At 42.2% G+C, this 20,805-nt stretch overlaps 1 protein-coding gene across 1 annotated transcript in view; it reads right to left on the bottom strand.

Moving 5' to 3' along the window:
* The window catches only part of RMDN3 (regulator of microtubule dynamics 3), a 62,487-nt gene extending 43,584 nt beyond the window's left edge, over window positions 1-18,903 (bottom strand). The window contains exons 1-5 of the mRNA XM_074955690.1: window positions 18,798-18,903; window positions 17,792-18,000; window positions 11,414-11,609; window positions 9,799-9,945; window positions 197-464 (exon numbers count right to left, since the gene is read on the bottom strand). Of these exons, the coding sequence (XP_074811791.1) occupies window positions 197-464; window positions 9,799-9,945; window positions 11,414-11,609; window positions 17,792-17,993 (813 nt within the window). The 5' untranslated portion in view covers window positions 17,994-18,000; window positions 18,798-18,903. The remainder of the gene's footprint in view (window positions 1-196; window positions 465-9,798; window positions 9,946-11,413; window positions 11,610-17,791; window positions 18,001-18,797) is intronic.
* Window positions 18,904-20,805: the final 1,902 nt, after the last annotated feature.

Here is a 20,805-nt window from a genome sequence, read left to right as displayed (position 1 = left end):
CCTTGGACTGTCAGGGTTTTAGTTTTGTTAGGTACCATCTACACTACACTTCTAAGCCATATTATGACCAGGTCCATTGACTCCATTACATTTGTAGCACAGACTAGGTCTCGCACAATGACAACTAAAAGCCCAACTTCATCTTTCCCTGTTAGTGGAACACACAATTTTGCTGGGAAATTAAAACGAACTTTACCACCAGTTTATTATTATGCAGCAGCTGGAATCCTTCCCTCTTCTCCTGGTTATTCCCACTATGCAGCTGGTCAGCTTGCTGCAGCAGTTGACCAAATTCTTCCTCCATTGTAGAGTCAAAGACCAAAACAGTTTCATCCTCATTGACTAGGTCCAGTGAATCCCTCCGTGCAGTCTTCACTGTCTCACAGCTCACTTCATCTTCTCCTTCCTCACTCTCTCTCTCTGACTCCCGGTCATAATCAGACTCTGCATTGGCTGTGGTGTACCTTTCAGTAAAAATTAAAATATAGAATTAAGTCACATCACATGTACTCAAAACCAGATGCAGGGCAAACAATTTATAAACCAAGTGAAAATATTTAAAAAAAATCAGAGAGATGGGAGTTGGACTAATAGATGTCCTAGGCCCAACCTTCTCTAGTGCAGAAGTGTTTTCTCTACACTGTATTCTCCAGAATTTTGTGCAGTCTAATTTTAAATCTCTGCAGTTATGCATCTTTCACCAATTCCCATGTAGTACAGACAAATACAAAAGGGGTGAAGAAAATAAATTCAAAAGGAAGCTAGCGTGGAAGTCAAGACACAGGAGTCTGTATCCGCTGGCCTCGTGAGAGAGCTTTTTTAGACCATTTAGCTTTAAAGCCTACAAAAGCATACACAGAACAGAACCAGCAAGGCAAGTCACTTGGGAACTCACAGATTATACATCAGATACCTCAGTAGGAAGTTTAACAGACTTATCTGGGTGGGAGATACAGCTTGAGGTTTTTGGTCTGTTCCAGAGAATTTCAAACAACTTTCTTGGCAAGATTAGTATTTTGATCAAGACTGCCTGAGCATTAAATATGAAACAGTTTGTTCAAGCTGACGGGGGAAAAGGTGTGAAAACGGTGGGTGAGTGATCAAAATCATTGCACATGTACAAAAAGACAAATTAAGGACTAGCAGCTGAGCCATGTAAAGACATGATATCTATGTAAAAGCAGACAATGATTAACAATTAAAATGGTCCAGATTAGACAGGGTATGACTCAGACCAAGATTTTCCATAAGGGACTGTCTAACGTTAAATTCCCAAAATTATGTTCAGGCATCTAAATAGGTGGCCTGATTTAAAAAAAAAAAAAAGTGCTAAATACCCAGCAGCTCTCATTGAAGTCAGGTCACTTATTAAGGTATGAAATATGCGTTCTGAAGCTTAAATTTAGAACCCTCCCTTTAAAAAAAAAATGCTTAGCCTAAGGTGTCCCTTCTCTAACTCACAAAGGAGCTCTTCACAAAGGAGGAAGCACTACATTAGCCCTCATTGTTTAAGAACGTTCAGTTTTAATTTCAGGCTTCGTTGGAACTTGTTTCCCTCATTAGTCCAAAGGAGAGGGCCCTCTGCTGCAAGCAGCCTGCCATGAGCCCCCATGACATTTAACTACAGACCCTGACTGCAACTATTACAGCAATGAAAAGGAAGATTAACCAGATGTAACTAAGACCCAAACCATGTGTAACTTTAAAAGCTCAATGCATGAATTTGCACCAGAAGCAAGTAGGAAACCATTGCAGCCTATGGGACACTAGCATAATGTGCTGCCTATGGTTAAGGCTGCGAGTCTGTCATGGAGGTCAAGATGGGCAGCCCCTGGGCCAGCAGCAGCAGTTTGGGTGTGTGGGAGGGGGCTCAGGTCAGGGGGATGCGGGGGGTGCTTTACTTAGGATGGGGGGGCTCCCTGGCTCCCACTGGCATAGCACTGCAGCTCCTAGGCAGAGGGGCCAGGGGGCTCCTGCATGCTGCCCATACCCGCAGGCCCTGCCCCCGCAGCTCCCATTGGCTGCAGTTCCCAGCTAATAGGAGCTGTGCAGCCAGTGCTTGCGGCGGGAGCAGCACGCAGAGCCCCCTGGCTCCTCTGCCGCCTAGGAGCTGCAGGAACACACGGAACTGGGTAGGGAGCCCCTAACAGCCCCACCAACCCTCCCCAGCACCAGCGGGGGTCCCGGGCCTCCTCCCCCAGCACCCATGGTGCCCTCAGACTGCCACCCCAGAGCACCTGCAGTCCCCCGCCCAAGTTTTATAGTAAAAGTATATAGTAAAAAAAGTCATCGACAGGTCACAGGCCATGAATATTTGTTTACTGCCCGTGACCTGTCCATGACTTTTACTAAAAATACACATGGCTAAATCATAGCTTTACCTACGGTCAGCTATGTTAAGCAATCAGACCATCACATTTTGCAACAGCTGAAATGTCCAAGTATTCTCCAAAGACAGCCTCAAACAGGGAACATTACAGTTATCAAATCTAGAGACAGAAGGCATGTGCCAAGGTACACATCTAAGAGAAAGGTGGATAGCAATTTTGCCAAACACAGATGAAAAGAGGTACTCTTGGCTACCAGAGTACTGTTTCTTCAGGAGTCATGAGCAGGACAGTTGGATCCCTGAACTCACTCTCTCCTTGGTAGAGAGCCAACAAATACTGTCAACTCAGAGGGTAGACACCACACCAGCCCCATCACTCTCTCTAGATCATCATGAACTGTACACTACCAGGTAATCAGACCAAATCTCAGGCTAAGCTGTGTTGTCTGGTCATTATGTGGAGGAGAAGCCTCTAAGAACACTTAATCATTATGTTGCAGATTCAGTAGATATTCTTCCCTCTGAATCCATAGTGAAGCAATGAATCAGTATGGTGAAGGACATGCTGTACTAGAGGTGTTGCCATATTTTATGCAAGTTGTAAAACCTAAGGTACTGACCACTTGTTATTAAACATCTTGTGGCACTTTCATAAGAACAACGATACAAACTTGGTTCCCTAGTCAAATCCTGTTAGAATGTAACTGCTCAGTCTCCCTTAATTCATGCTGCAGTTCCAATTCAGCGTGCTACTCTTCATTTCCTGTCCTACACAGCTGTGCAGCGTGGGTGTGGGCAGATAAACAGCTGCCATGCCACATTCCAGACTGGCAGCATTTTAAAGGTGCTTAGAATGATTTGTTTATCTAGGCTGAAAATGACTTTTTATCCTGAAGCACAATCAAGAGTACAAGATCTAAAAATCATTTCAAAATGCTGTGTCAATCTTTCTTCTTGTTTTTAGAAAAAAGATAATTACTATTCAGTGATGGCTAGTGATGTATACATTTTCCTCTCACCCAGATAGACTCGCTCTACTGAGATGGCTCATGTATGAGATGCTTCCAGTTTAAAAAAGAAATCGTGCTGAATATAATTCAATAAAAACAAAAGTATTCAAAAAGACCAAGGGATTTAAGTGTTTTTATCCTGTTTTTCTCAACTTTAGGAAGACAGGCAGTTCTTAAATGCATTAATATGTGAAAGTCCCTACGTGGCACATTTCCTAAATTAACAACAAGCTATTTGGTGCTAATAAGCATGTGAAAAAAAGAAAAAGGCCCCAGTGGGCTTGTCTGTCCCTCACAGTGCCAAACAATGCAAGACAATTAACTTCCACACCACAATCCAAGACTTCTTGCTGCTGATAGCATGGAACAATTTGGGTCATCTGGAAGTGAAACATGAGGCGCTACTGATGCCTGTTTGGATTATAAGTAGCAGCAGCAGAAGTTTTATAAGATTTCACCAAAGGGCAAAAGAAAGCAACTGCCAAAAAAAAAAAATGTATTGCAGGAATCTGAGGATAATCTGTGCTAATTCAGAAAGTTACAAGTCAGTTCCAGAGTGGCTACCATACACAGCTACATAGGATTAATACTGGAGGCATAAGTAACGTGGAATCTTCAGTTTAGTACCACAAACTTGTTTTACATTAGGCCAGGATTGCTTATCCACTAATTCATCACAGTGACTCTTAAAGCTGTCTGCAAAGTTTTAAATTACTGACCTGCTACTGGTCTGAACTGTTTAAATATATTTTAAACAAACCAAAGAATTGCAAAGAAGCAATGAAACACAGAAGCTGACTTCCAAATCCTTACAACTGATTCACAGGGAGGGAGTGCAAATGTGAATATAGAGAATGCCCCAAATTCTTACCCTCCCACACAAAGTCCCTGCTCTCCTTGCAGCCCCACCCCTCTCCCACTGGCATATCTGCTAGAGTCTGCAGGAGCAGGGCTCCCTTCCCACAAATGTCAGAAGGGACACAGCAAGTGGGAACTGGATGATAGCTGACAGTTGGCAATGTGAAGATACAGTATTGCCAATGCCAGGAGTCATGCTCCCCAAAATCATGAGGCAAGCTTAACAGTCAAATTTAATTAAAAAAAAATCTCCTCTGACCTTCACATTTTCAAACTTCTCTCTGCAACCATGAGGGCTAGAAACTTAGGTAGAGAGGTTAAACAAAAGCTGTGATTATCATAACATGATTTCAGGAGCTGTGGAATTAAGAAAAACACCTATTAAACACAAGACTCACAATTAAATCACAAGTGTTAGCAATATTGGAGATCAGAGGGGCCTCTCCCCACTTGGTGGCCCTCTTAAGGTCTGCTGTAGAGGAGAATCACAGCTAAGTCTTTGGAGGCTTGCAGTCCTCTCTCATAAGCTTTTTGGCTGAAAAATTATCTTTACTCTCTAATAATCAAGAGACATTTTGAACTCTGTTGGAAAAAAAGCTTGAAAATTACTTTCTCAGCATCCCTTTGATATCTTATATCAAGCGTGCTAAAACATACATTTCATAATGACATTAAAGTCAAATAGCTTTACATTTGTAATCAAATATATGTTTTGGTCTTGGGAGCTAATTCTCAGCTAGGGGATCCAGTAAACTACATTTATTACCTGTTCTAAAAATGGCAAAAAGTCTCAACTTTCTGAACTCTCCTGAACACCCATTTTTAAGGTGTCACGTTAAAGTCATTCCCTGACTCACATCTAAACTATAGATTTTGGATTTTAAAAAGAAAGGAGAGAAACAAAGCAAGTTTATAATGGAAAGCTGGTTGCAACCTCCACTATGGAACTTTATCTCCAAGCTTTTTCCTTATTTGTATTAACTGAGAAAGTAGGTTAGCCAAGTTAAAAGGATTTAACTTGCTATGGTGATTCTCAAGTTTAAAAGTCTTATCGTGACACTTATCCTTTCACTAGTCTTCCTCTGTTAGATATGTTCTACAAAGATTTTACCCACCTGCAGGCATTTGTTATTAGATCAGTACTACAGTCAATCAAGAAGGTTCAACTGAATACTTATTAAAAAGAAAAGGAGTACTTGTGGCACCTTAGAGACTAACCAATTTATTTGAGCATAAGCTTTTGTGAGCTACAGCTCACTTCATCGGATGCATATTGTGGAAAGTGTAGAAGATCTTTTTATATACACACAAAGCATGAAAAAAATGTATGTATATAAAAGTATATAAAAAGATCTTCTACACTTTCCACAGTATGCATCCGATGAAATGAGCTGTAGCTCACGAAAGCTTATGCTCAAATAAATTGGTTAGTCTCTAAGGTGCCACAAGTACTCCTTTTCTTTTTGCGAATACAGACTAACAAGGCTGTTACTCTGAAACCTGAATACTTATTAGTAATTTAAAAGCCACCATGAAAGACAGACAGGAGTAAGCCCAACAGCCCTGCAACAAGTCTGTACTGCCCTATCTCAGGGTAACAGAATACTGCTGGCTGAGGCAGCTCAATGATATTAAGCTGTTTCCTCTATCAGAGGATCTCTTTTCTGCAACCTGTAAATAGTAGGAGCACTACCTTTTAATCCATTGCAATTATCTTTATTAGTTAATGCCTCTTTAGTAGCACTAAACCAACACCTCAAAAAAAATCCATTATCCACTGTGCCCGTCGGGTTCTGGAATTGACATTTACATCTTCTAAAAGATGTCAGTATAGTAACTTGTGACAATGAAGATTTAATCTGTTATTACATACAGAACTTCTTTAACACAAGGACTTTTTCAGAACCAGTTACACAGAGTAAAGTCTTGTTTAGCCAAATTACTTTAAACTAAACCTCCCTCCTACCAGAATCTCAGTTTTGACCCTCCATGAATCAGTTACTCAGTAACTCCCCCATTAGCCAAATGTTTTTAACGTCTTCAAAACTATTTCCAGGTGAATGAAGTGATTGTGTAATCCGTCTTGGCAATGCCTTGTTCTAACTACTATTTTATGAGAGGAACTGAAAAGCTTTTAGCATTCCAAGATCCAGATTTAGGGTTGATTTTCTTCTGTGATAGTTGAAGATCCTTCACACAAAATAAAGAGAGAAATGAATACTCTATCCTGCTGTAGGTACTCCCAGCTATTGCAGAGAAATATTGCAGGGCCCTGAATTTAGCTCCTAACTGCTAAGCAAAAAATAGGTATGACACTCAATTTTGTTCTAGAAGAATCATGGACTTTTAGGGCAAATGTGGACCCATATGGTTATAAATTAATATGGTAGTAATGGAAGGGGAGTAGAACGTCCATATAAAGGAATACCTGACATGTCTGACAGTCAAACAAAGCCTTTTGAAAATACTTTGATTGGTAGGTAAGATGGTGGATGTTGGTTTTCTTCCTGTGTAAATATTACTACCATAGGCCTGCTCCTACTCCCTTTTAAGTCAATGATTTCAGGGGGAGCAGGCACCTTTTCATATTCTTGTTCATAAATGGATGAGACAGACTTGTTTTAAAGTTGTAATTTTAAGTCTCTACACTTTATTAACCTGAAATCTTAAAAAACACTATCTGTTTAGGTCAGCTTCAGAAAAATGTTGTTAGGTCAAATCTGGCCCAAAGTTTAGCTTTTATAAAACTTGAAGACTTTTGTTAAAACAAACTGAGTTAATATTTCCATTTTTAATTAAATAGAAGCATTCTTTAACTTTTAAACACACCTTTGCAAGGTAGACTACAGACTGTACAGATCTCTTTACAGTGGGAAAGTCTGAACATTTCTCTGTGCTGGTAGAGCGGATGGTTAAGTGACATGGTCTACCAGTATGCTGCCAACAATGCAAGCTGTGAGTGCAGATAAGTGTCTACACATTTTCCTGCAAACAAACCCCTTGAAATTCTCAAAGTGAAGTAGACTAAAATGAAACTGACTAGTCTCGTCATCGACCAACACCAAGAAAAATGTAAGAAGTGATGAGCATAACTGGTGCAATAAGTATTATTTGTATAATAAGGATTTTTTTTAACCTGTCCCCTTATATTCCATAATGTCATTCTCACACAAAACAAACAATTACATTTCTCTTGCAGTTAGGATCCAGTACCTAGCCTACAACTAACACGAATTAGCCACACAAAATTGGGGCTTACTGACAACCTTTCACTTCAGAAAAAACAGACATACGTGACTTGTTTCAAAAAGTTACAAATCACCCTACAAAACCCATTAAACAACATATGCAAGCTGTTCAGTAAAACCTCTTAGCTGTCAGTATTAAAGAAAAAACAGGGCATTTCACTTGGAGACAGCAATTCAGTTATAACCAACTGTGCTGTGTCAATCAAGGTGAGTGAGCACATAAAAGATTAATTTAAAACCTTCCCTCCCAAACTATTAATCAATAGGCTACAGTCAAAAGTGATCAAAAAGATTGTTCAGTAATTAGCACCATGGTGCGGATGGTGTTACAACGGTGAACAATTGCCATCCTTATATTGAGATTGTTCCAAAACTGTCTTTTGCAGAGCGTAATTAAAAGTGACCTTACTAGAAGGATGATCAAACCTGTGGAAATATTTATAACTGGATTTTAATCACCCTGAATAGTCTGTACAAGTAAAAAAAAGTTTCTCTGAATCAACTATAAGCTTACATATTTTATCTGAAAGGAATACCATCTTCATCAAAACAAGATTGAGAGGACAAGCTGTAAAATGCTCTCAATATATCTGCAGCTGGAAACATCGCCGTCATTTCCATGTCCTACAAATGATTCTCTGTTCTCTTCAGACAGCTTTTCTTGCTTTGTTATTTTAATACTTTCCTCAATGTCTCTTAGGAGTAATGTTTTCTGTTTTGTCAAAGCCAAAGAACCCAGACAAATCTTACACCTCTGTAGAATAAGCATGGGAATCCCAAGAAAGCACATTCCAAATTCCAAGATGCTGTAAACAACATCCTGCTAGGTCAAGAATTGCCTTTTTTCCTTTTATAAAGCAGAATTATTGTGGAACTATTCTTTAGTCACTTTGAAGCACATTAGTTATCATATATCATTTGCAGGGGGTTAAAAAATGACAATGAGATCAGCTCAAATTCCTCCTCTAAGGAAGATCTCACAAAATATGAGAATCTGGCAGAGTTTTACCATCAGCTGAAGACAAACACTGTACAAAGAGATAGAAACTTTCAGTTTTCTTCCTCCATGCAGCCACACACACTTTACAAGTTGGCCTACCCATTATCAGCAGGTAGAGGCAACATGCTAGTTATATGCACTGGCAAAATTATTTGAAGATTCATTAAAACCTGCAAGTGACACTGAGAAAACACACATGGTAATTTGGAACCCTCGGTCTAAAAAACATATAATTTGCCTTTCCATGAGAAAATACTGACAGAATTTTATGCTCAGGAATTGCTTCATGCCCTTCTTAATCTATTGACTTAAAAAAAAAAAAAAAAAAAAATCAGGAAAGAGAAGACTTTCCTCCTCTTGACCAGAGGCACATGCACCCAGTAGGCATCCTACTTATAAAGCATCAGGTGACTTACGGTACTCAGATAGTACAAGGATAGGTGTGGTAAGAACCTAAATAAAATGACAAACATGTGAGCATGATTCTATCAAAACGAGGCTTTACATAGTCTTAGAATTAGAGGTGCTGTATTCTGTTTAACTTCCTTTTAATTTCAGGATCTTTTAGAAAACATTACTTCAAAAGTAATTTTGGTTTATGGCCTGACAGTTGCTGTTGCTCTTTTGCCATTCTGACTCCAAATGATTTGTTAGCGTAAACCAGATTTACATAATCTCTCCCAGAATGTCACGTTTAGAATTATAGCACCCATCTCCTTCCAGCCCAGCCAAAGGCTTATTCCCATCACCCTTTAGTCAGTGAACTCCGCTTCACCCTCAACAGTGGGTTCTTGCTCCAGCTGTACCTAACTGCCAGTTCTGGTTCAAACTACAGAAGATTTCATAGGTTTGTGTTAAATGGAGCCCTGCTGCTCAAACTCTCAGTGAAAGTTGCCTGCCCCTAACTAGAGCACCTCTCTTGAATTACAATTCAAAGAACACCATACTCCACAATTATAACTAGAGCCAACTGGAGTATTTCTTATTTCCCTATAGCCCTGTCATAACTTCCTTGCCAGTTTGCCTGCAATGGCATATAAACTGTCACACATCACCCTGACTGTTGATCAAACAGGAACTGGAAGGGATATTTTTTTTTTTTTTAAATTATAAAATGTGGTAGCAAAATTACAATTCTTGGTAGGAGGACTCAGGGGCAGGTGTAGTATCTAAAACTTCTGGCTTTTTTAAGAAAATCAACAGCTAGGTTTCATGCAATGAAACTGAATGCAAGTAGAGCAGGAAAAAAAATGCATCTATTGAAACATCCCATCTGTGATATAGAATACAATGAAGTAAGTGGCTACTGAGTTTCCGAGACCAAGAACAGTTCTTAACTGATGTTCTGCTTACCCTCCCTCACTTTCACCATCATCTGTATTGGCCCCTCTTGAGCTGGCTGTGAAATAAATAGAGCTGGACCCTGTGGAATCACTCCTCTCTCTAGGAAATGGGTACCGCCTCCGCCGAGTTACCTTCTGGGTTTCTTCCAGGTGGGATCTGAAAGACAGACAGAAACACAGTAATGACTAGAGAAGTGTCTATTTCAATCCATGTCAATTTCTTTGCTTCTACCCTCATAATCTATTACATCCACTCCACACCCAAGGAGCAATAATTAAAATGGTACTTGTTCCTGCTTTGTGTGGGTGAAGTCACAAATTGCCAAGTTTAAAATACTGTGGGCTACACTATAAATGAGATCAAACAGAAACCCACAGGCAAATAGAAAATGTATATAATCATCCTTCCTGTGAAGAAAGATGAAGAAACATTATTTATCATTCATATTATCATAGTACCTAAAGGCCCTAGTCAGAGACAAGGGCCTCACTGTGCTAGGTGTTCTATGAACACAAAACAAAAGGACAGCCCCTGCCCCCGAGGAGCTCATGTTTTACAGGATATTCCATTCACTACATAATCTACAGTAGATATGAATGGGACAACCATTGCTACAGAGACAAGAAAAGAGCCAGAAATTTACAGACCACTAGTCCATCTGGTTCAGCATCTGTCTAAGATAGCTGAGAGCACCCAATGCTTAGAGGAAGGAAAACACCCACAATGCACCTAGTCTTATATACAGTGTTGTACATGACAAGAAAACTTAATTCCTGAAATAGGGAGATGATCAGACACCCTGAAGCATAGATACGACTTCTCATACTGTCATTGTTTTGTACAACTATAAGTATTGATTGTCATAAAGTTACAGGCCTAAGAATCCAGAGTAACTGTTCCACTGACCTTTGAGTAAGTGTACATCTAGGGTGAAATACTGACCCCAGTGAAGTCAAAGGGAGTTTTGACTTCAGTAGGGCCAGAATTTCACCTCTAGTGAACAAACAAACTGTGTAAGAGAAATATTTCCATTTATTGGTTCTAGATTTACTGGGCTTTTAATTTCACTGAATATCTCCTTGTTCTAGTGTAACGAACAAATCAAAAAGGACTGAATGATTAGTTTTCACTATTCTTGTCACAATTTTGACAACTTAAAGCCAATTCCTTCTGGATCTTCTCCTTTCCAGTTTCAATAATCCTACCCTTTAGTGGGATTTACACAAAAAGAGATTGTAAACACATGCCTGTGCATGCTCAGATTATCCAAATTGTAGAATATTGAGCATACATTGGATTTCAAATTTCCTTGACTGGCATTGGCTCTCTGTTTGGGGGAGTTAGGTGGGGGAAGATGGGACAAATTTTAGAAAACAGTAGCTTATACCCTTGCCCATTTTTAGAGCATTATTGTAATGAAGGGTGGATATGCTCTTTGCATGAGAGACTTGTCCTGATTCCCATTTATAAAAGATACATAGGTTGATCTCTTCATTAGAGAAGGCAGAGGGGACAAGATTGTTTTCACCTAAAACTTGCTGATCTGTGAGCTCTTTCAAGGCATATAGAGAGATGGTTTTCTAATTGTCTATGATTGACAAAAGGAAGGTGGTTTTGTACTTACTTGACTTCTCCACTGATCTCCCCAGCTAAACTCTGCAGGCTGTTCTTCAGTTCCTCCACTTCTTTTCGTAGCTCTATAATGTTTTTCAGCACAAAGTCCAGACGGTTCAGCACTTCCACTTGCTCTTCTTGTGTTAAAAGAGAGGTGTATGTAATGCCATCACCAGCCTCCATTGGTGCTTGTCTTATAAGCAGAACTAAAAAAGAGTGAGAAAAAACTTAATTAGACATAGAGGTGAGTGACAAAGATTAGAAACAGGAAAACATTACCAGATGCTTGTTTCTGGACATTCAAAGAGGGGAATAAAACCATGTAATAGTGCACTGCAGAAAAAAATGAATACATCAGTGACCACTGCAATCGAGGAGGTTGCTTACTTTTAAGCATGCTTCCCTTTCTTTTCCTTGGTTAAAACTGTCTGTCTGTCACAGGCAGGTTTTAAAGTTATATTCCCACTAAGAGTAAGGTAACAGCAATTCTTATGAAAGGCTCCAGAGGTAATCCCAGAAATTACAGGCCGGTAAACCTCACTTCAGTACTGGGAAAACTGGTTAAGAACAGAATGATCAGACACATAGATGAACATGATTTGTTTGGGAAGATTCAACATGATTTTTGTAAAGGGAAATCATGCCTCACCAATCTACTAGAATTCTTTGAGGGGGGTCAACAAGCATGTGGACAAGGGTAATCCAGTGGATATAATATACTTGGATTTTCAGAAAGCCTTTGACAAGGATCCCTCACCAAAGGCTCTTAAAGAAAAGTAAGCGCTCATGGGATAAGAGGGAAGGTCCCCTCATGGATCAGTAACTGGTTAAAAGATAGGAAACAAAGGGTAGGAATAAACGGTCAGTTTTCAGAATGGAGAGAGGTAAATAGTGGTGTCCCCTAGGGATCTGTATGGGGACCAGTACTTCAACATAGAATCATAGAGTATCAGAGTTGGAAGGGACCTCAGGAGGTCATCTAGTCCAACCCCTTGCTCAAAGCGGGACCAATCCCCAATTTTTGCCCCAGATCCCTAAATAACATATTCATAAAGGATCTGAAAAATTGGCAAACAGTGAGGTGGCAAAATTTGCAGATAATACAAAACTACTTAAGACAGTTAAGTCCAAAGCAGATTGTGAAGAGTTGCAAAGACATCTCACAAAACTGGGTGACTGGGCAACAAAATGGGAGATGAAATTCAATGTTGAAAAATGCAAAGTAATGCATATTGAAAAACATAATCCCAACTATACATATAAAATGATGGGGTCTAAATTAGTTGTTACCACTCAAGAAATGACTAAGAGATGATGGAGGTCTATAAAATAATGACTTGTGTGGAGAAAGTAAATAAAGAAGTCCTATTTACTCCTTCTCATCATGCAAGAACTAGGGGTCAACGAATGAAATTAATAGGCAGCAGGTTTAAAACAAAAGAAAAGGAAATATTTCTTCACACAATGCACAGTCAACCTGTGGAACTTTCTGCCAGAAGATATGAAGACCAAGACTATAACAGGGTTCAAAAAAGAACTGGCTAAGTTCCTGGAGGATAAGTTCCATCAATGGCTATTGGTCAAGATGGGCAGGGACCGTGTCCCTAGCCTCTATTTGCCAGAAACTGGGAATGGGTGACAGGGGATGAATACCTGTTCTGTTCATTCCCTCTGAAGCACCTAGCATTGGCCACTGTCGGAATACAGGATACTGGGCTAGATGGATCTTTGGTCTGACCTAGTATGGCTGTTCTTATGATTATGTAGTTACACATAATTAAGCAAATGAAATACTATTTATATGGCTCTAAAATAGTCTTAAATAGCCACACTTCACTTTACTTCTGAAATGCAACCAACTCTGGAATGCAGAATATCAGCCAGGAGATCAACTAGTTCATAAAATAATGTATGACAGTGGAACAGAGGTATGCAAACTAATTCCGGCCAAGGACATGAGGAAAAATCTCTACTGTTGCAGACAGGGGCATGGACTCTTAATATCAGATGAGCAAATTCAAACATATGGTTGCTGTGCCCTAAATATTTATGATATTTTAGCTTATCTGTTAAGATGCTGTACTTTGCTCCAGCTGCAACATGATCAACATGTACTGCTGGTATGACCACCGATTTAACTATTATCAAAGCTCTCTACAAACGGTCTTGTTTTTAAACTTGTTTCTCTATTTCTTACCATAAGGCCAGAAATTTATTTTTATAAGACACAAATAATCACACCTTAAGTCAAGTATGACTATAGTAAGAAAAATAACTTAAGGACTTCGAAGGAAGGAATCTTTTAAATAAAACAGTCTGTCAACCCTTCAGATTATTAAAACTAAAAAATGATAAGTATTTTGCTTCTCATTACTTATGCTGTTGATTTGGACATTAACACCACAAACAAACGAGGTTAGACTTCTAGGTTTCACTTTCTGGTTCACAAAATTTTACATTGCTGGGATGGTACACAGCACTGTGGAAGAATGCTAAGTAAAAAAATCAAATTTCTTATGATTTCAGTGAAAACGTTTTTATTGCAAATATGCAGTTTTTTTTTTTTCCAAAAGCACACCCAGCACCCTGGTAACAAGTCACCAAGCTCCCCCCCCCCCCCCCCAAAAAAGAAAAAAAATTAAATTTTGGGCTGACTGTCCCTTTTTAAAATGTAATAGCAACATATTGTATAATACAAAAATTAAAACCCAAACTGAGTGAAAGCTTGCTGCTCATGCCGTAAAACTAGTTAAACTGATGTACTGCATATCCTGAATTACAAGATTCTGTCCTCCAACTAGCCTTTATTTTCTACACTGAAATCACTACACTTCTTTCAATATATTTAGAGGGATACAACTGAAAAAAAAAATCCTCTGGTGTAAGCAAGTTTCTTTATCTAGGTTACTAACACCACCATGATTTATTGAAAGTGAAACATTTAACACTCCAATTTGTTTCACTCAATTTAGAATCATTGTTTAACTTGTTCCATTTTTCAGTTTGGACAATTACTATCAATCAAGTTAGTTACATTTTCAAATTCCTAGCTGTAAAAAGTTTGGTCGTGGACAGGCAAGGGGATATCAATTTTTTACGATGTTTTAACTGGATTTATTTTTTTAATGTTTGTAAAAAAATATTTCTACAATTTCATTGGTCTTAGTTTTAAGAAAATTGTAAGTGTCCCTTTACGTTTTACTTCAAACAAACCCTAAAAATACACCACAAAAAACAACTCTCCACATAATAGAACCTGTATTAGCCTGTAAATGGCACAGTAAAGTTTGTTAATGAAAAGCAATGCAAAAACTAAGAGGAAAAGTAAAGGACCTGAGAGAAATTTCTTTGCAGAGAAATAATGCGTTTTCAAATACTGTTGATAGAGAATGACCTTGGGAAAAAGCCACTTAGAAAAGTGGTTCAGTGCACTTGTCTCATACAACCTACACACTACAGTTACAACTGAAACAAACCAAAGGAAGTACTTCTTCACACAAAACACAGTCAACCTGTGGAACTTGTTGCCAGGGGATGTTGTGAAGGCCAAAACTATAATTGAGTTCAGAAAAGAATAAGATAAGTTCATGAAGAATACCTCCATCAATGGTTATTAACCAAGATGGTCAGGGATGGAACCCCATGCCCTGGGTCTCCCTAAGCCTGTAACTGCTGGAAGCTGGGAGTGGACAAAAGGAGATGGATCATTTGATAAATGACCTGTTCTGTTCCTTCCCTCTGAAGCATCTAGCACTGGCCACTGTTGGAAGACAGGATATTGTGCTAGGTGGATTGTAGCCTGTCCCAGCATGGCCATTATGTCCTTAGTTTTATGCAGCTGAACACAATCTAGTTACTGTAATCTAATTATTCAGTTCCATGCCCTTGTCCACATCACAACTTTTAAACAAGTGTTTTAAGAGAAGTAAAACAGTACAAAGAAAATTAACATCAGTTAGATGTAAGCTCTTTGGGGTACAGAATGTTTTTTTATTTTGTGTTTGTACAGCACCTAGCACACTGGGGTCCTGGTTCTCTTTAAATAAAATATTTTGTCCCTTATTTGCTTATAAAAAACTCTCGCTCTCTCACACGCACACACCCACAAACAAAACATTTAGAAACTTACTATGGTCTAGCTCAGGGGTTCTCAACCTTTTTTTTTTTTCCCCTGAGGCCCTGCTCAAAATGCTATAAAAACTCCAGGGCCCAGCTGGGGAGAGATTGGGGACTTGGGGCTCCGGGCAGGCCCTCAGGCATAGGTGTAGTTGGTATTTCTATTTTGGGGAGGCAGAGGCCAGCAGGGCCTGGGCCAGTTCCACACAGCAGGGTCCAGGAAGGCAATGCCACCTCCACCCCCTGACTCACCTCAGCAGGCCACCTAGCCTGTGTGGGTTGTGTGCGGTGGGGGTTCTGCGTGGTGGGGGTTCTGCTCAAAAAGTTTGGCAACTGCTCAGAGTGCAAGGAGAGGGTAGCTAGGAGCTGTGCATGGGCAGGGAGGTAGCTCAGGATGTAGGGAAGGGGTAGCTAGGGGCTGTGTGCCAGAAGGGCTCCCCTGTGATCACTGCTCCTCCAAGGGCTCTGCCGGCCACAGAGGGGGGGATCCCCCTGCCTAGGAAGCTCTTACTGACTGCGTGAGCTCAGGAGCAGCCACAACCTCGGGCACCCGCAGCAGACGGGGGAATGCCATGGCTGCCTGCTCCATGACTTGCCTCGGTGAACGCCGCACTGCCTGACTCCAGCTTCGGGGCCGGGGAGAGGAGGAAGGGGTGGGAGTGGAGCTGCCCCTAGAACTGTCCCATTCTGGCACGGCAGTGGAGGGAGAACCAGTGCTTGAGGTTTCAGCCCCGTTGCGGGTGGGCGCAGGGACTCAGGGTTTCAGCCCCACAGCAGGGGAGTGCCGAGGCTCAAGGTTACAGCCCCTCCCCGAAAGGGCTTGCAGCCCCTTGGTTGAGAACCACTGGTCTAGCTCCTGTAAAGTAAGCCCTATTAAAGTTGATGTGGCTCTGCATGAGCACCAGAGCAAATCCAGGTGGAGCCAGTTGCAGGATCTACCCCAAATGATATAGGGGAAAACAATGACACTGACTGTATGCAAAGGAAACAAATCAGAAAAAGCAGAGAAAAAACCTCTCTCTTTTGTCTTCCGTATTATTTATAACACATGTAGCAAATGACTTTTTAAATGAAAAAAAAAAAAAGAGTCACTTTGTTAAGTTGACTACATCTTTTCCAGGTGTCTGGCTGGAGGGTCTTGCCCACATGCTGAGGGTCTAAGTGATCACTGTATTTGGGGTCAGGAAGGAATTTTCCCCCTGGTCAGACTGCAAGACACCCTAGGACTTTTTCAGCTTCCTCTGCAGCATGGGTCACTTGCTGTTTAAACTAGTGTAAATGGTGGATTCTCTGTAACTTGAAGTCTTTAAATCATGATTTGAGGACTGCAGTAACTCAGCCAGAGGTTACAGGTCTATCACAGCAGGAGGTGGGTAAAGTTTTGTGGCATGCAATATGCAGGAGGTCAGACTAGATGATCATGATGGTCCCTTCTGACCTTAAAGTCTGGGTCACTTGAGGCGTTTCCCTACTACAGATTTGCAAATCTGCAGAATAGTCTTGCGCTAGTATATCTGCAAAAGTGAAAGGGAATAGAAACTGACTAAATAAGAAAGCAAAAGTTACTATTTAGTATCCAAGCTAAATAGCATCCTAAAAGAAATGAAACATCATAAATGGTGAAAACTAAATTGTGGTGATCATTCAGGGCAAGACCCTGCAACTGGCTACATGTGCCTCACTGACTTCAATGCATGGGAGGTCCACCACACAGAGCTCCCTCCAAAATTAGGGCCAAAGACTGGAGAATGTGATGTTACACACTGCAAAATGGTTGAACAGTGATGTTTTGCATCCTGCTTGTTTAGGATTTGTGTTTTTAAAAATGTTTAATAATATTTTATTCTGTTTAATTCTTCTCTGAAATAAATTGGGGTTTGTTCAGTACTTACCAACTGTCTGGAAGAAGGTTGCTTATCTTGGATCTTTAAAATTCTTTAACAGGTTATTAGCAGTCAGTCAGATTTTATTAACTGTATTAATTTGATGATAGCGTGCATTTAGTTTTTTGAGTAACAAGTGGATTATTTTTAATTTACGTCAGTTATTTTAAGCTGATCTACTGATCATCTTTAGGGTGAGCAGGTGGGCAGTTTACCTCCTACAATGGTAATATCCCAATTATATACTAACCACTTCTGAGCTACAAACAGAAAAAGCAGTAGTGGTAGCACTGAACCGAAGTTCAGGCATGAAGGACAAATCCACCCTTGCCAGTCAGAGACCAATTTTGCAGATAACACAGAAGTAGAAACAGAAATAATTACTGTACCCTGGTTATGGTGCCCCAGAGTCTCTGCATTTTCATGGGGCCCCACAGAGTTCTGCATGAGCTGAACCAGAGAGTGCCTGGAGCTGCCTCCCCACCAGGGCCTTTTCCTCCTCTGTTTGTAGAGCACATACAAGAACCCGATCCCAGCAGCCGCACCCAGCAGTATCCCAAGCCCCACACGGGACACCCTCAGTTTGGACATGATGTGCCTGAAATAAGCAGACAGGATACAAGTCACATGAATGCCAGTCACCACCTCCCCCCACTGCAGCACCTCGGACGGCAGGAAGGCGAGCCCTCTTCACGCCGGCCTCCCGCAGGGGTAGCAGTCATTGAATCATAGAATATCAGGGTTGGAAGGGACCTCAGGAGGTCATCTAGTCCAACCCCCTGCTCAAAGCAGGACCAATCCCCAATTTTTGCCACAGATCCCCTAAATGGCCCCCTCAAGGACTGAACTCACAACCCGGGGTTTAGCAGGCCAATGCTCAAACCACTGAGCTATGCCTCCGCCCCCAGCCCCAGTGCTCCAGCCCGAAACCTCTCGAGCCAGCCCTGACCTCTGCAACCGAGCGAGCAGCCCCCGAGTCACGGGTGTCTAAGCCTGCCGAGCGGGGGCGGGGGGCGTGCTCTCCGCAGCTCTGCGGCACCCCGCTCACCCAGCCCCGCACCAGCCTTGCGCTGACACGGCCGCCCCGGCGCCCGCCTGTCACCCAGGCACGCACCGCCCCACCGGCCGAGGGCGCAGCTCGGGCCCGGCCCGGGGGAAGAGCCGGGGGCGGGGGCGGGGCCGGGGCCGGCCGTTTATCACCCCGCAGCCCGGGCGGTTACACCGGCTCGCGCCAGGCTCGGGCGGGAGGGCTGGGACGACGCTGCCGGCCAGTGACTGTCGCCGCAGGGACCGTGGGGCTACCCGCAGCAGCCCGGGAGAGCGGAGCCGGCGGCCGGCGCTGCGCGGTGACACACACGCCCCAGGCTCCACAACGGGGCACTCGGGGCTACTCACACCGCGAAGCCCTGCACTCCCCGCGCAGCCACCGTCCTGCTGCTCGCCTGCCACACACGCCCTTCACCCTGCCTATGAGCCACCCTCCCGCCGCTGCATAGAGATGACGTATGGAAAGCCAGCCACCCCCGCACTGCCCCTTCCTGCCCTCAGCACCGCCCAAAGTGTCGCCGGTGGGATGATGTCATCAGCTCCGCCTTACTAGGCTAAAAGCGCCAGTTGAGACTACATCACGTTTCTCTCTGCCCTTGGGCTAAGGGCACGTGACTCCGGGGAGCCAATAAGCGTGAGCCAGGAGGTGGGTGTGTATATGGCGATGAGGCCGGGTGTGCTCATGTCTGGGGGGCAGGTGGAGGTGTGGGGAGCAGGGTGGAGATTGAATGGAAGCTCCGAGGGTTGCTGGGCTGCTTGTGGGCTCATTTCCCAGCCCGATGCTGCATCTGCATGGTTTGCTCTTTCATTGGCTAGCCTCTCTGCCCCCACCCCCGGTCCCACGCGCTGCTCCCACGCGCCCGCCTCCAGGTCTTTGCAAGCCCCTGCCCTAGGCTTCACCTAGTGCTGTGCTGAGCGCAGGGCCCGGCTGCTCACTAACCCGGCTTGTGCGGGAGCTGGCTGTGCCGGGTACCCTCATGTAGGGCGCACTTGTCATTAGGTGGGCGGGCTTCAGTAGCCGTGGAGTCAGGGCACTTGTAAGAAAAAACAAAAGAAGTGCGAGCGTCAGGAGGACTTATGGGGGAGAGAGGTTCTGATCATCGGATGGGGACATAGTGCAGTGGTTTGGGGTGCCTCTAGCCTTCTTCCCCTGAACGCTTTTGGTTGGATCTCTGTCCCTGTAGCTGGTTACACTCACAAAGATGGGGCCCAGAGGTATTTAGGCTCCTAACTGCTATTGATTTCCCTCACTACCGTTGAGAATCTGGGCCTTAGAGCGCAGGGGAATTTCAGGTCTGCTAACTCAACTGTTTTGTAATCTCAAGGATGAAGTCCAAAGTGTGGAGCCCCCAGAACACAGGGCCCTGTGTGGCTTCACAACCAAGTGTCTAACCCTCTCTGCTATAGAGACACCTGACCAAAAAAAAAAAAAAAAACCAGCAGTGGAGGGACACTCAGATTTTCCCCAAGCAGGAACACCCTTACATCATTTCATTTTGAAGTGATCACCAAGGTAAAATTTGGATTGCTGATGGGTTTATTAGTTATGTCAGAAAGCCAGAGAACAGTACCGGAGGATTTCAAAGCCTCTTCTGATACAAGTTTGGAACATTCAGACACTAAACTTATTCTTCATTTAAATTCAACTCTTCTTCCTTAAAATAATTTTTGGCTTTTCACTGTATTTAGATGATATCAGGCAAAGAAAAGATGCTTTTTGAGGCTCTATAATGTGCTGGGAATCTGCCGTTAGCCTTTCAGATTGCATTGGTGACGTAGAAGCTATCGGTGAAGGCAGCTGAAACACATTTGTTCTGATAAAACCCTGACATTGAATGGAAAGGGGGCACTCCATTTCCTCAAACTCTAATTATTATATGCAGTCTTCTTGTTATCAGTAAAGCAATAACAGGCTCAAGGCAGCATGAGTTTGAATTCATATCCCCATGCATATTAAAGATGATATCTGAGTAGTACCACACGATAGCTTTGATTGTAACTCTGTTGTTTGTCTTGTGCTTCAGATATCAACCTTTATGAATACAATAAAAACAGTCATCTTGAAAGAACAATCTGTGAATGTGGTAGATGCTACCTTAGCCCCTTTGTTCTTTCCCTTTAACTCCTTACTCCAATGGAAAGCTGTCTTATTTTGGCAGTTAGGGTACTGAATCATAAAAGATAGAGACAGAAAAGACCTATTGGATCATTCACTCCACCTCCATGCCACTGCACAATTGCTCCCCTACTGTACACTATACAGGGTCCTGTGTGGTCTAGTTTTAAAAGTTCTAAGCACTGAGGCCTCTACCAATTCTCTTGGAAGACTCTCTCATTATCAGGAAGTTTTTCCTGA

The sequence above is a fragment of the Natator depressus genome, chromosome 6 (assembly GCF_965152275.1).
Source record: "Natator depressus isolate rNatDep1 chromosome 6, rNatDep2.hap1, whole genome shotgun sequence".
NCBI lineage: Eukaryota > Metazoa > Chordata > Testudines > Cheloniidae > Natator > Natator depressus.
Note: the sequence above shows the minus strand (reverse complement) of the source record. Positions and strands in the feature narration are given on the sequence as shown.